General features: G+C 34.9%; 1 protein-coding gene across 5 annotated transcripts in view; it reads right to left on the bottom strand.

The window, feature by feature from the left end:
• Ythdc2 (YTH domain containing 2) overlaps window positions 1-15565 on the bottom strand; it is a 79487-nt gene that overhangs the window by 23864 nt on the left and 40058 nt on the right. For all 5 annotated transcript variants that reach the window (XM_048792124.1, XM_015488458.2, XM_048792122.1 and 2 more), the window contains exons 18-20: window positions 4253-4358; window positions 2666-2785; window positions 2108-2380 (exon numbers count right to left, since the gene is read on the bottom strand). In XM_048792124.1, the coding sequence (XP_048648081.1) occupies window positions 2108-2380; window positions 2666-2785; window positions 4253-4358 (499 nt within the window). The remainder of the gene's footprint in view (window positions 1-2107; window positions 2381-2665; window positions 2786-4252; window positions 4359-15565) is intronic.

The raw sequence follows: 15565 nt of genomic DNA, 5'->3' as shown, positions 1-15565 counted from the left end.
TCTTGATGAGGCAACAAAGTAATTTAAAACCACTACACTAATCACAAGGTCAATTCTTAGTTATTCTATAAAATCAAAGGCTTTGTTATCAAATAAAATTTACCCTTAATTTATACTCAAATGGTATTACAGCCATTAACTTATAAAATCCCAGTGAGAACTAAGTATCAAGTAACCTAAATGAGCAGCTTTATAAGAACATTTATCTTTTCAGATGCATTTGCTAACTTTATTTCACAAACATGTGAGAAGTTTTCAAGTAAACCACCATAATAATACTTTTAATGTCTAAGAATCTTGCCATTCTGATCCTCAAAAAATAACCTGCATATCAATCTCCTAATCTGTCTAAAACTGGTAAACGGGATTTCTAAAACTCATCTATTTATAGTATTTAAAAAAGCCACCCTTTGAAAATGAGTTCTCTTGCCCCAGAATATAATTTTTATATATATATAAAATGGACTATTACTCAGCATTAATAGATAATAAAATTATGGCATTTGCAGGTAAATGGGGAAGTTGGAGAATATCATGCTATGCAAAGTAAGCCAATCCCAAGAAACCAAAGAAATGTTCTTTCTGATAAGTGGATGCTGATCCATATTGGGAAGTGTGGGGCACATGGGAAAAATGGAGGAGGAACTGTGATTGGGTAAAGGGAAGGGAGACAAGGGGAGGCAACATGGTGGCAGAAAAGACTTGGAATGAGATGGACATCATTTCCCTAGGTACATGTATGACTGCACAAAAGGTGTGACGCTAAATTATGTACAACCAGAAAAATGAAAAGTTGTGCTGCAATCATGTGAAATTAATCAAAATGCATTCTGCTGTCATATATACCTAATTAGAATTAATTAGCTAATTAAAAAAGAAAAACTTGGCTATAAACTACACTAGCTATGTAATTTAGGACAGGATAATAACCTTCTTTTAGACTTTGCTTTCTTATATGTAAAATAAGGGTAATATTTCTGACCTTGCCAAAACTATAGAATAGTTTGGAGATAATGTGTACAAAAAAATGACAGCAAATTATCAGCACATATTAGGTGCTTATTAATGGTAATTCAGACACTAAATTATATTAGCCTACATATGATTATTGCCATGATTATCTTTCATAAAAAATGTATATTTATAGCCTACATTCAAGAGAACTTAAGGATAAAGAAGATGTCTTCTTTTCAAGTAATAACACACTCTTCCCCACATATCTAAATTTCCATGTTATTTTCTCAATTTCTCATATTATCTTAAAAGATTTTAAATGATATTGGAATTTTTTTTAGGGAATTAAATTCTCAGCAGAGTATCTTGAGCACACAAGTAAAAGATGGACTCTTAAAATATCAAATAAATAGATATTAAACCCTGAAAATTTTCTCATAAGCACTGTTCTATATACTTTAATAGACAATGTTTCTTAACTAAAAATTTGGAGTATTTCTTGATCAAGACATGATTGAAAGAAACTCAATATCAAAAAAAATACACATACTTATACATACATATAATATCCCTAACAAGGAAAACATGATGAGAAAAAAAAAAAAAAGAGCAACAGGCTAGGGTGGTATAGCACTTGTCTAGCATGTATGAAGCACTGGGTTCAATACTCAGCACCACATTAAAATAAATAAATGAATAAAAATAAAGGTATTGTGTCCATCTACAACTAAAAACAATCTTTTAAAAAATCATGATAATTTTAACATAATTAACAGCAAGAAGATATTTTTCTGGGCTTTTCAGCTTGGTATATAAATAAAGTTCCTATAAATCAAAAGAATAAGTAATTATGAAAAATTAAAAAGAAAAAAATATTGACTTATTTTTAAAGAAATCATGGGAAATATAGTTCCCAAACACAGACTAGAAGAGTCTCAGGTTAGAATGACTAGTAGAAAGAACCATCTCTTTCTATGAAAGGCAGGCTCACACTTCATTCTAGATGTCAGAACCTTAATAAACACGCCAAAATTACCAAAAATCTGTGATTTAGTAAATGAAGCAAAATTAATTGGATTACTATTATTAATTGCTATACTTGCTCCAGAAATGCATTTACAGCATTTTCAGAAATGAACAACAGTACAGGTACCTGGAATGCTCTGAGAAGTGCCATATGGTCACTGAAAGTTCCTGCAGTGAATCGTTTCCTGCAAAGCATAGCTGCACGCTTTTGAGAGGCCTGGGTAGGCAGTACAAAAGGATCTCGATAGGCCAGTGTGCAGGCAATTGTAAGGATAGGGTCCAGACACTTTAAAACAACAGCACACAGGACCATTTTACCAAGATGTGGTTCCACTGGCAAGTCGGCCAAATGATATCCAAGTTCAGTCAGATCTTCCCATGCATCCATTGCATCTATTGTCTAAACAAAGGAGAAAGAGAAGAATTTGGCATGTCCCAAAACTGTTTAACTCAAAAACCCAAACAATATAAATTTTCTTAAGCTACCAAAACTAATAAAAATATATTTTGCTTCAAATATATATTTAAAAATACTTATAATTTTGTCAACTATTAATTATAAGAGTATGGTTCAAAGTACATGATAATCTACAATAAGATAACTATTTAGTTGAGACATGTTCTCCTTTAGCTTTAAATTTCAAGTAAGAAAAATCAGGTAAAATAAAACTATTAAGACACCAACCTTAAGCATTTGTACAGCATTTCTTACAATTAAAGCTGGTGGAGGTTCAGGAGCTTTCATAAGGAAATCAGCAATGGTACAATTAACTGGGGCTAACAGCTTGGTATGTAAACAAAGTTCCTATAAATCAAAAGAATAAGAAATTATGAAAAAATTAAAAAGAAAAAAAACACTGACTTATTTTTAAAGAAATCATGGGAACTACAGTTCCCAAACACAGACTAGAAGGGTCTCAGGTTAGAATGACTAGTAGAGAGAACCATCTCTTTCTATGAAAGGCAGGCTCACACTTCGTTCTAGATGTCAGAACCTTAACAAACACAATCAACTCACACCAAAATTACCATTGCTTGCTCTGGTAATGTCTCCTCACATAGTTTTCAAACATAACACTCAAGAGTCATTACCCAAAAAATAAATTTTTTCTCCCCTCTTTATGCTTACTACATTCCAGAATCTTTTTTGCAATCAACAAATATTTAGGTGCTTTCTAGATACAAGGTACTACTATGCAGCAGGTTGGAGAAAAAGAAGACAAGTGTCTACTCTCATGGAATATACACCGATTCTGAATAACTAATTATTTAATTAATTATTTGATCACAATTGTAACAAATGCTCCAAAGGATACAGGGAGCCAAAGAGATAAAATGACATTTAATCAAGTTCAAGAAAGAGCAAGAGAGGGAGGCCATGGAGAAGTCAAAGACAGTTTCCCAGAGGAAATGACACTTAAACTAAGACGTAAAAACTGAGTAGGAGTTTATCATAAAAGAAATAAGGGGTAAGAATTTATGGAGAGGGGACAGCAAATGTTAAGGTCCTAAAATAAAAACAAACAGAATGTATTTGAGAAACTAAAACTCACTAGTATGAGGAGAGACAGGCAGAATAGCAAGAAATAAAATTTTAGTCGTAGACAGGAACAGGTTATTTAGGCTCTTGCTAAGAATTTTTTATCTATCCTTGCACAACAGAAAATCACACATAGGCATTGGGAAATGGGAAATCATCTTAGACATATGAATGCCAAAAATATGGTTATACATCTAATAAAGGTTTGGAAACCATTATCTAGCCTAATTCACTAGAAACTCAAGTTAATGTACTTCTGATAGTTTTCCCTAGAAGCTACCCGGTGTATGGTTGTTCTGCAAAGTTAGAAAACTGTAAGAGAAGCAAATAATAAAGTCCAGGAAATCAGTTTCAAAATTACCAATGTAATCTCAGCATCCTACACAATTTTGGTATTATTTTTTGGATCTTAATTTGTTGTCTAATTCTACTGGGAAGTCTAAAAGTGAACAACACTATGTAGTCAAGATAAGTAAAACACTACGTACACACACACACACAAATATGCTTATAAACTCACCCATAAACACCCTGAAACAATTCTTTAAAATTTCAAAGAATTGTGAATTGTTTTCTTACATAAAAAAATCTTGTTATAGATATATCCATCCTTCAGAAATTTTAAATTTTTACTTCATAAACTGAATTTTTGAAAGTCAAATTAGTAGAAGTTGGCCCCTCTCCTTCTTCACCCCCTCAAAAAAGGCCTTTTAAGATTAAACAAATTTCTACCTGTAATGGCATTCTCAAAAGTTCTGGAGTCTGAAATTCCAACATATTTTGGAATCGGAGTCTACTAAACAGACGGAAACAAATTCCAGGTCTACATCGGCCGGCTCTTAAAAACAAAATACAAAATTAAGAATAAAGCAAGCAGTAAAGATTATAACAAATAAACTGTAAAAGCAATGTTGAGCTAGGAAACAGAAAAATAAACCAGGATTAAGACATCCTTACTCATCCTCTACAAATCCTTTTAGAAGGCATTTCATTCACTTACCTTGGACTCAACTATTTCATTTACTGAGGGAGATTCATAAATGACACCTACCTGATATACTTGCTAGGGTAATGATAAAAATCAAAAGAAATAATAAGCTTTTGAAAGCAAGTAAAAGTCAAAGCATAAATAAATGGTAATTTAAATTTAATCAGTTTTACTGAAGTGTTATCAAGCATTGTGTTCGGGGCCCCTTATTAGAGTTGTATGAATTATGTATTACACAATTCCAAGGAATTACCATTTATTTATCATAGACTATAATTTTCTGGGAAAAAGCAGAAAAATATCAAAAGGAAAAGTAGTCTCTTCTCAGTCACTAAGTTAGTTATCTTTTTATCACTGTGAACAAAATACTTAACAAGAGTAACTTTGAGGAAGAAAAAGTTTATTTGGGCCCATGATTTCAGAAATCTCAATCCATGGTCAGACAAATCACTGTGCCTGAGGAGAGGAAGGCCATGATGGAGGAAAGTTTCTCAGATCATGGCCACCAGGAAACAAAGAAAGAGCAAAAAATTAAGCAATTTTAATATCATGTGACCTTTATCTAAAAGACCATAGTTTATTCATCACTGTATTGCTAACATTTACACAATGAAGGATTCAATAAATATCTCTTGAAACATAACCATGAAAATGTCTATGATTTCTTTTACTTCCAGTTATGTACAATTAACAGTATATAAACCCTAGCTAAATACAAAAAGCGACACTTGTCTTAAGAGAACACCTGAGGGAAGGTTTCAAGATGGTAGAATAGAAAATGTCACTTTCCTGGCTGTTCTATGGCAAGAAACCAAGAAAGCAGACAGGCAGTTTCTCAGCAAGGTAGGTGAACAAAAAAGGGGAAAGGGAGCTTTACTGGAATTTAATACTGGACATACAAAGCAGATCAGGAAATCAGGAGGTTGGATATAACAAAACTAGGAAGAAATCCCCAGCGCCACAGCACAAGCATCAGCCACAGTGGTCCCTCTGTGAACACAGAGGAGAGATAAGGGAATTAGAGAAACCTGCATTTTTAGGAGGCCTGAGGCGTGTATGGGTATAGAGATTTTAGAGATCAAAGACACTGCCCAACAAAACTGAAAGGTGTGCTGCACAATATCCTTGTGTGGGAAAGAAACCCCATCTTTTCTGGCTGCATGAAGAGGACAGTGGAAGGAATCATTTTACAGCTGCAGCGTGTGGGCCTGCAGGTGAGAGAGCCGATTGCTGGAAAACCCGAGTGTGGCCCAAAATACAGGCCTGGCAAACCCATATTACACAACATAAGTGACCAGGAGAAAATCAAACGTGGAGAGAGGTTTATACAGGGGGCAACTGGTTGTGAAAACGCAACTGGATTTACCCTCTCTCCCTCCAATCTGGCTTCTTGCAGGATTGGCTGGGAGAGAAGTACCTGTCTGGGAATTTGAAAGGGCAGGGGTAGGAAAGATTGAGTTTGGAGACTGAACCTGAGACCAGGAAATGTGAGGTCCACAGGTGAGGTAGTAAACTAATAACTGGCTCATCCATCACATGAGTGAAACCCAGGGGAGCCCCCTGGGGTGTAGTCTTTCACCCTGGACTGGCAACTGATGGGCCCTGGAGGTGTGCTGATTTAAAATCTCCAGACCAACTGGAATTCAATGAAGAACCTGGAGCCTACCTAAGCCTAAACCTGCCTCCTGGAGTTCCACCTACTAAATTACCTCGCTCATTCCAGCAATCCACACAGAGGGTGGAGCAGCATTACACTCCAGACAAAACCACCTAACACTGCTGAGAAGGGAAGCCGAGAATCTCTTCAATTCCAAAAGAAATAATCCTTTAACTTTTCATCAATATATTTTTCTTTTCATGTTTAATTATGACCTTAAAGGTTCGTGGACATTATACATATTCATATTTGTTTTTTTTTTCTCATTTCTACCATTTTTTAAAATACGGTACTTTTATTTTTATTTTTTTTAAGAGAGAGAGAGAGAGAGAGAGAGAATTTTTATTTATTTTTTAGTTTTCGGCGGACACAACATCTTTGTATGTGGTGCTGAGGATCGAACCCGGGCCGCACGCATGCCAGGCGAGGGCGCTACCGCTTGAGCCACATCCCCAGCCCTTCATTTCTACCATTTTTGAAGCCAGTTGTTTATCATGGGTCTCATTTTTGAAAACTAGGATATTTAATTAGTATATTTCAGTTTTGTTTTGTATTCTTTTAATTTTTAAAATTTTTACTTTATGTATATTTTTTCTCTCACCTATCTGAGTCCTTTGATTCTCTATTTTCTTCCACTAACAGCCAATCTCTATTGTTCTTTCACTCTTCCATTAATTTTTTACTTCTATCTGCTCCTTCTTCATAATCCTATATCACAACCCATATCACTTCTGTTCTCTCCCTGTTCACCATTTGAAATTATAAACACTTTTGCAAACATACTGTTTTTATTGTGGGCAATAACTGGTCATTCCCGTTTGTTGTGACAATTAACATTGTAAGCAGCATAGCAGGAAATACTTGGTTAAATGCTGTATACTGTTTGCACTGGTAGTTGTTAATATTTGTCTCCCCCTAAATGGTGAGGTACTAAAACTTTCACGAACACTCTAAGTCCACAGGGTAGAAGCTCTACTCCCTCAGATTCATACTGTTAGATGGGCAGAAACACAAACAATATGAAAAGGCAAGGGAACAAATCACCCCAAACAAACCAAGATACTCCAATAACAGAATCCATCGATACCACAGTGGAAGAAATGTCAAAGAAGGAGTTTAGAATGTACATAAACTGATCTGCGAAGTAAGGATGATATAACAAATGAAATCACAGAGAAAATACACGAAATGAAAGATCATTTAAAAAAATAAAGGGACAGAGATTTTGAAGAAAAACCAAGCAGAAAATCCTCAAAATGAAGGAATCAGAAAACCAAATTAAAACTTCAATGGAAAGTATCACGAACAAACTAGATGACTTGGAAAAAAGTTTTAGGCAATGAAGACAAAATATATAATCTTGAAAACAAACTGACAGTGGAGAAAAGAGATTAAGAGACCATGAACAGAATGTCCAAAAAATATGGGATAACCTAAAAAGACCAAATTTAAGATTTGTCAGGACAGATGAGGGCACAAGAGATACAAACTAAAGGAATGTATTATCTTTTCAATGAAGTAATATTAGAAAATTTCCCAAACCTAAAGAATGAAATGGAAAAATCAAATTCAGGAGGCTTACAAATATACAAACTTGCAACAGACTCAAACCAAGACACACTGTTATGAAAATGCCTAACATACAGAATAGGGATATAATTTTAAAGGCTGCCAGAGAAAAATGAAAAATCATGCTTAGAGGGAAACCAATCCAGACCTCAGCTGACCTCTCAACCCAAATGCTCAAAGCTAGAAGGTCTTGAAATAATATATTCCAAGCTCTAAAACAAAGTAGATGCCAGCCAAGAATATACTACACTCAGCAAAATTAAGCTTCATAAATGACAATGAAATAAAAACCTTCTGCCAGGAGCATTGGCATAGGCCTGTAATCCCAGCAGATTGGGAGGTTGAGGAAGAAGGACTGAGAGTTCAAAGCCAGCCTCAGTTAAAGCAAGTTGTTAAGTAACCCAGTGAGACCCTGTGACTAAATAAAACACAAAATGCGGCTGGGGATCTATCTGGCTCAGGGATCGAGTGCTCCTCAGTTCAATCCCCAGCACATAAATAAATAACAATGAATTAAAAAAATTAAAACTTTCCATGACAAACAAAAGTTAAAAAAAATTAACAGAAAGTCTGCACTACCAAATATACTCAATAAGCTATTTTGGAAGAAGAAATAAAAAATAAAACTGAAAACCAGCAAAGGGAGGAACTACACTAAAAGAATAGCCAACCAAAGGAAAAACTAATCAAATTAAAAAACAGAAGTTAATCAAAATGACATGGAATAAAAATCATTTCTCAATAATAAAATTGACTGCAAATAGCCTAAACTCATCGATCAAAAGACACAGACTGTTGGACTGGATTAAAAAACAAGACTCAACAATATGCAGTCTCCAAGAGACAGACATCATCAGCAAAGATACCTACAGACTAAAAGTAAAAGGATGGGAAAAAACATATAATTTACATGGATTTCATAAACAAGCAGGGGTTCTACCTCTTACCAGATTAAGTGGACATCAAGCCAAAGTTAATCAGAAGGGACAAAGAAGAACATTTCATAGTACTTAGGGGAACTATACATCAACAAGACATAACAATTGTAAATATTTATGCACCAAACAAAGGAGCATATGTAAATCAAACAAACCCTTCTCCATTTCAAGAAGTAAATAGACCCTAGCAGCCTAGGAAACTGGGGCAGAAGGATCACAAGTTCAAAACCAGCCTCAGCAAAAGCAAGGTGCTAAGCAGCTCAAGTGGGACCATGTCTCTAAATAAAATACAAAATAGGTATGGGGATGTGGCTCAGTGATCAAGTGCCCCCGAGTTCAATCCCAGTACCCGGCCCCCCCAAAAAAAGAAGTAGCAAATAGACGGACAACACAGTAATACTGTGTGACTTCAACACACCTCTCTCAACACAGAACAGATCATCCAAACAAAAGCTAAATAAAGAAGCTATAAAACTAAAACACATAATTAATAATTTAGACTTAACAGACATATAAACAATATTTATGCATCAATGACTGAATACACTTTCTTTTCAGCAGCACATGGATCCTTCTCTAAAATAGACCATATATTAGATCACAAAGAAACTCTTAGCAAATACAAAAAAACAGAGATAATACCTTGCATTCTATCAGATCAAAATGGAATGAAATTAGAAATCATTGATAAAATTTTAAAAACAGAAGTTATTCTAATACCTGGAGACTAAGTAATATGCTATTGAATGACCAATGGATAGCAGAAGAAACCAGGGATGAAATAAAAAAATACTTAAGAGGGAAACAAGAATAGCAATACAACATATCAAAATCTCTTGAGACACTATGAAGGCGATTTTAAGAGGAATGTTCATTGCACTGAACTCATTTATTAAAAGAATAGAAAGTTGGGTTGGGGTTGTGGCTTAGTAGGTAGAGTGCTCACCTATGATGTGTGAGGCACTGGGTTCAATCCTAAAATCACATAAAAATAAATAAATAAAATAAGGTCATTGTGTCCATCAACAACTAAGAAAAAAAAAGAATAGAAAGTTGATGAATAAATGACCTAACATTACATCTCAAAGCCCTAGAAAAAAAGAACAAATCAATACCAAAAGCAGCAGAAGACAGGAAATAGCTGAAATCAACAAAATTGAAACAAAAGAAACAATTCAAAAATTTGACAAAACAAAAAATTGGTTCTTTGAAAAAATAAATAAAACTGATTAAACCCTTAGCCAAGCTAACAGAGAAAAACCAAATTACAAAAATTCATGACAAAAAAAGGATGTATCACAACAGTAATTAGTGAAATATAATCATCAGAAACTATTTTAAAAATTTATACTTAATAAAATAGAAAAATTTGAAGACATTGACAAGTTTCTAGAGACATACAACCTACCCAAATTGAATCAGGAGGACACAGAAAATGTAAACAGATCAATTTCAAGCAATGAAATTGAAGATGTCATCAAAAGACTACCAACAAAGAAAACCAAGGACCAGATGGATTCTCAGCCAAGTTTTACCACACCTTTAAAGAAGAACTAACACTAATCCTCTTCAAACTATTCCATGAAATAGGAGGGAATCCTTCCAAAACTCATTCTATGAAGCTAGTATCACCCTGATACCAAATCAGACACACAAATGAAAGAAAACTTCAGACAAATATCCCTGATAAACATAGATGCAAAAATTCTCAATAAAATTCTGACAATTCATATACAAAAACATATTAAAAAGACAGTGTACCACGATCAAGTGGGGCTCATCCAAGGGATGCAAGGTTGGTTCAACATACAGAAATCAATGAATGTAATTCATCACATCCATTCATGTTCAAAATACTAGAAAAACTAGGGATAGTAGAAACATACCTCAACATTGTAAAAGCTATATATGTTAAAATTAAAGGCAATATCATTCTAAATGGAGAAAAACTGAAAGCATTCCCTTTAAAAAACTGGAACAAGACAGGGATGCCCTCTTTCACCACTTCTATTCAACATTGTTCTTGAAACTCTAGCCAGAGCAATTAGACAGAAGAAAGAAATTAAAGGAACATGAATAGGAAAAGAAGAACTCATACTACCCCTCTCTGTCAATGATATGATTCTATATTTAGAAGATCCAAATATTCCACCAGAAAACGTCTAGAATTCATAAATAAATTCAGCAAAATAGAAAGATACAAAATTAACACCCATAAATCAAACTCGTTCCTATGCAACAGTGATAAACCAACTGAAAGAGAAATTAAGAAAATCACCCCATTTACAATAGCCTAAAAAACAATAAATATTTGAAAATCAATCTAACAAAAGAGGTGAAAGACCTTTACAATGAAAATTATAGAATACTAAATAAAGAAATTGAAGAATATCTTAGAAGATGGAAAGATTCCCAATGTTCTTAGATAGATAGAATTAATATTGTCAAAATGGCCATAATACCAAAAGCAGTATACATATTTAATACAATTCCTATTAAAATTCCAACGACGTTCTTCATAGAAATAGAAAAGCAGTTATGAAATTCATTTGGAAAAATAATAGGCCCAGAATAGTCAAAGCAATTCTCAGAGAGAAAAGTAAAGCAGTAGGCATCACAATACTAGACCTTAAATTATATTATATAGTTACACTAACAAAAACAGCATGTTATAGCCACAAAAACAGACATGAATACCAATGGTACAGAATAGAGGACACAGAAACAAACCCACATAAATACAGTTATCTCATACTAGACAAAGGCACCATTTTTCTCACTGGAGAAAAAATAGCCTCTTCAACAAATGGTGCTAGGAAAACTGGAAATCCATGTGTAGCAAAATGAAATTAAAAACTTATCTCTCACCCTGAACAAAATTCAGCTCTAAGATGACAAGGACCAGAGACTCTGCACCTACTAGAATCAAATATAGGCCCAAGTCTCCATCAAGTCGGCTAAAGAAACAAATTCCTCAACAAGACTCTGAAAGTACAAGAAGTAAAATCAAGGATCAATAAATGAAATGGTATCAAACCAAAAAGCTTCTTCACAGCCAAAGAAACAATCAATAATGTGAAGAGCCTACAGAATGCCACATACACCTCAGATAGAGCATTAATCTGCAGGACATGAGATCCACTCACACTGACCTCTGTGGGACCCAGGCTCACAGCAGGCCTGGTCCACCCCTTCCTCAGCGGGGCAGACACTCTTCAGAGCCCAGACTCTGGTGCAGGACTGCCCCTTCTGACCAGTGGAGTACCACGGGAGCCGAGATCCAACCCAGACTGCCCACACCAGCCCATGTGGGATTCAGGCTCTCCATAGGCCGGTTCACCCCCCAACACTCCCTCCCCCAGCAGGGGAGACACTGCCAAAGCCTAGTCTTTGGCACAAGACAACCAGCAGACCACGGCAGGAGGTCAAGTCCAGTGGCCAGATCCATCCACACTGGCCTCTGGGGGACCCAGGTGCACAGCAGGCCAGATCCATCCCTCCTCAGGCAGGGCAGACACTGCCAAAGCCAGCCTTTGGCACAAGACCACCCCTTCCGACTGGCAGACTACCATGGGAGGTCAAGCCCAGTAGCCCAGATCCACCCACTCCAAGTTACACAGGACCCAGATCCAGGATGCAGTAACATTCATTAAGGGACACCAGTAGGGTCTGGAAGACCAACATCAAGGTGAGGTACAGACAATCTGCATAGGTACTACAATAATATAGGGAAGAAACTAATATCTCAGATCCACACTGCAAGAAAGGAAGACACATAAGACAACATGAAAAAACAAGGGAGGAAATTGCCCCAAACAAACCAGGACACTGTAATAACAGAACCCATGGACAGCGAAGTTGATGAAATGTCAGAGAAGGAGTTCAGAAGGTTCATAATTAAAATGATCTGTGAATTAAAGACTGACCTAAATGAGCAAATACAGGCAACAATTGATCACTCCAACAATGAGATAAGAGAGCAAACACAGGTAGCAAAAGATTACTTCAAGAGAGAGAGAGAGAGACTCTGAAAAACAGTCAGTCAGAAATCTTGAAATGAAGGATACAATAAATCAAATAAAAAACTCAATAGAAAGTATAACAAACAGGCTAGATCACTTGGAAGAAAGAATGTCAGATAATGAAGACAAAGTATACAATCTGGAAAATAAAGTTGATCATACAGTGAAGAAAATTAGAAACCATGAACAGAACATGCAAGAATTATGGGACAACATCAAAATACCAAATCTAAGAGTTACTGGGATAGAGGAAGACACAGAATTTCAAACCAAAGGAATGCACAATCTCTTCAATGAGATAATATCAGAAAATTTCCCAAGCATGAAGAATGAATTGGAAAACCATACAAGAGGCTTACAGGACACCAAATGTACAAAATTACAACAGATCTACACCAAGGCACATTATAATAAAAATATCTAGCATACAGAATAAGGATAGAAACTTAAAAGCTGCAAAAGAGAGGCATTGGATCACATATAGGGGGAGATCAATTCATATTTCAGCAGATTTTTCAACCCAGACCCTCAAAGCCAGGAGATTGTGGAACAACATATACCAAGCCCTGAAAGAAAATAGATGCCAACCAAGAATATTATATCTAGCAAAAGTAAGCTTTAGATTTGAGGATAAAATAAAAACCTTCCATGATAAGCAAAAAGTTAAAAGAATTTACAACTAGAAAGCCAGCACTACAGAACATCCTCAGCAAAGTATTCCAAGAAGAGGAAAGGAGAAACGATGATGAAAATCAGCAGAGGGAGGGATTACAAAATCTAATCAGAGGAGAAATCAAGTCACACTAAATACCAAAAATAAACAAAAATGGCTGGGAATACAAATCATGTCTCGATAATAACCCTGAATGTTGATAGGCTAAACCCACCAATCAAAAGACATAGACTAGCAGATTGGATGAAAAAAAAAGACCCAATAATATGCTACCTCCAAGAGACTCATCTCATAGAAAGAAGACATTCACAGACTGAAGGTAAAGGACTGGGAAAAATCACCACTCAGATGGACTGTGGAAGCAAGCAGGGGTTTCCATTCTCATATAAAGTACACTTCAAATTAAAGTCAATCAAAAACGATAAAGAAGGACATTAAATACTGCTCAAGGGAACCATATACCAACAAGATTTAACAATTTTAAATATATATGCCCCAAACAATGGAGCAGCTATGTTCATCAAACAAACCCTTCTCAAGTTAAGAGTCAAATAGACCACAACACAATAATTTTGGGTGACTTTAACACACTTCTTTCATTATTAGATAGACCCTCAAAACAAAAGTGAACAAAGAAATTATAGAACTCAATAATACAATCAATAACTTAGACTTAACTGACATATATAGAATATTCCATCCTTCAATGAGAAAATATACTTTCTTCTCAGCAGCACATGGATCCTTCTCTAAAACAGACCATATACTATGCCACAAAGTAACTCTTAGCAAATGTAAAAAAGTAGAGATACTACCCTGCATTCTATCAGATCATAATGGAATGAAATTAGAAATCAATGATAAAATAAGAAATGAAATCCACCTGGAGACTAAATAATATGCTACTGAATGAACAATGGGTTACAGAAGACATCAAGGAGGAGATTAAAAAAGTTTTAGAGGTGAATGAGAACACAGATATACATATCAAAATCTCTGGGACACTATGAAAGCAGTTCTAAGAGGAAATTTCATTGCATGGAGTTCATTCCTTAAAAGAAGAAAATGTCAACAAATAAATGACTTAATACTACATCTCAAAGCCCTAGAAAAATAAGAAAAAATCAACACCAAAAGCAGCAGAAGACAGGAAATAATTAAAATCAGAGCTGAAATCAATGAAATTGAAACAAAAGAAACAACTGAAAAAATTGACAGAACAAAAAGTTGGTTCTTTGAAAAAAATAAATAAAATTGACAGATCTTTAGCCATGGTAATGATGAGAAGGAGAGAAAACTCAAATCCTAACATACACGATGAAAAAGGAAATATCACAACAGACACTACAGAAATACAGAATATAATTAGAAATTATTTTGAAAACTTGTACTCCAATAAAATAGAAAATAATGAAGGCATCAACAAATTTCTAGACTTATATAATTTCTCAAAATTGCATCAGGATGATATACACAATTTAAACAGGTCAATTTCAAGTGACAAAATACCAGACTCATAAAAAGTCTACCAACCAAGAAAAGCCCAGGACTGGATGGATACACAGCCAAGTTCTATAAGACCTTTAGAGAAGAACTAATACCAATACTCTCCAATTTATTTCAGAAAATAGAAAAAGAGGCAGCACTTCCAAATTCATTCTATGAGGCCAATATCACTCTGATTCCAAAGATAGGCAAAGACACATCAAAAAAAGAAAACTTCAGACCAATATATCTAATAAACATAGATGCAAAAATTCTCAATAAAATTCTGGCAAATCAAATACAAAAACATATCAATAAGATCGTGTACCATGATCAAGTGGGATTCATCTCAGGGATGTAAGGTTGGTTCAACATACGGAAATCAATAAATGTAATTCATCACATCAATACACTTAAAGATAAGAATCATATGATCATTTCAATAGATGCAGAAAAAGCATTTGAAAAAATACAGCACCCTTTATGTTCAAAACACTAGAAAAACAAGGGATAACAGGAACATATTTCAACATCATAAAGGCTATCTATGCTACTAAGCCCCAGGCCAACCTCATTCTAAATGGAGGAAAATTGAAGCCATTGTTTCTTAACAGTCTTGCTGAGCTGTCTATGTTCTTTTCAAGTTGAAATACTTTGTCTTCATTGTCTGATGTTCTATCTTCTAAGTGTTCTACTCTGCTGGTAGTATTCTC

The sequence above is a fragment of the Marmota marmota genome, unplaced genomic scaffold (genome assembly GCF_001458135.2).
Source record: "Marmota marmota marmota unplaced genomic scaffold, marMar, whole genome shotgun sequence".
NCBI lineage: Eukaryota > Metazoa > Chordata > Mammalia > Rodentia > Sciuridae > Marmota > Marmota marmota.
Note: the sequence above shows the minus strand (reverse complement) of the source record. Positions and strands in the feature narration are given on the sequence as shown.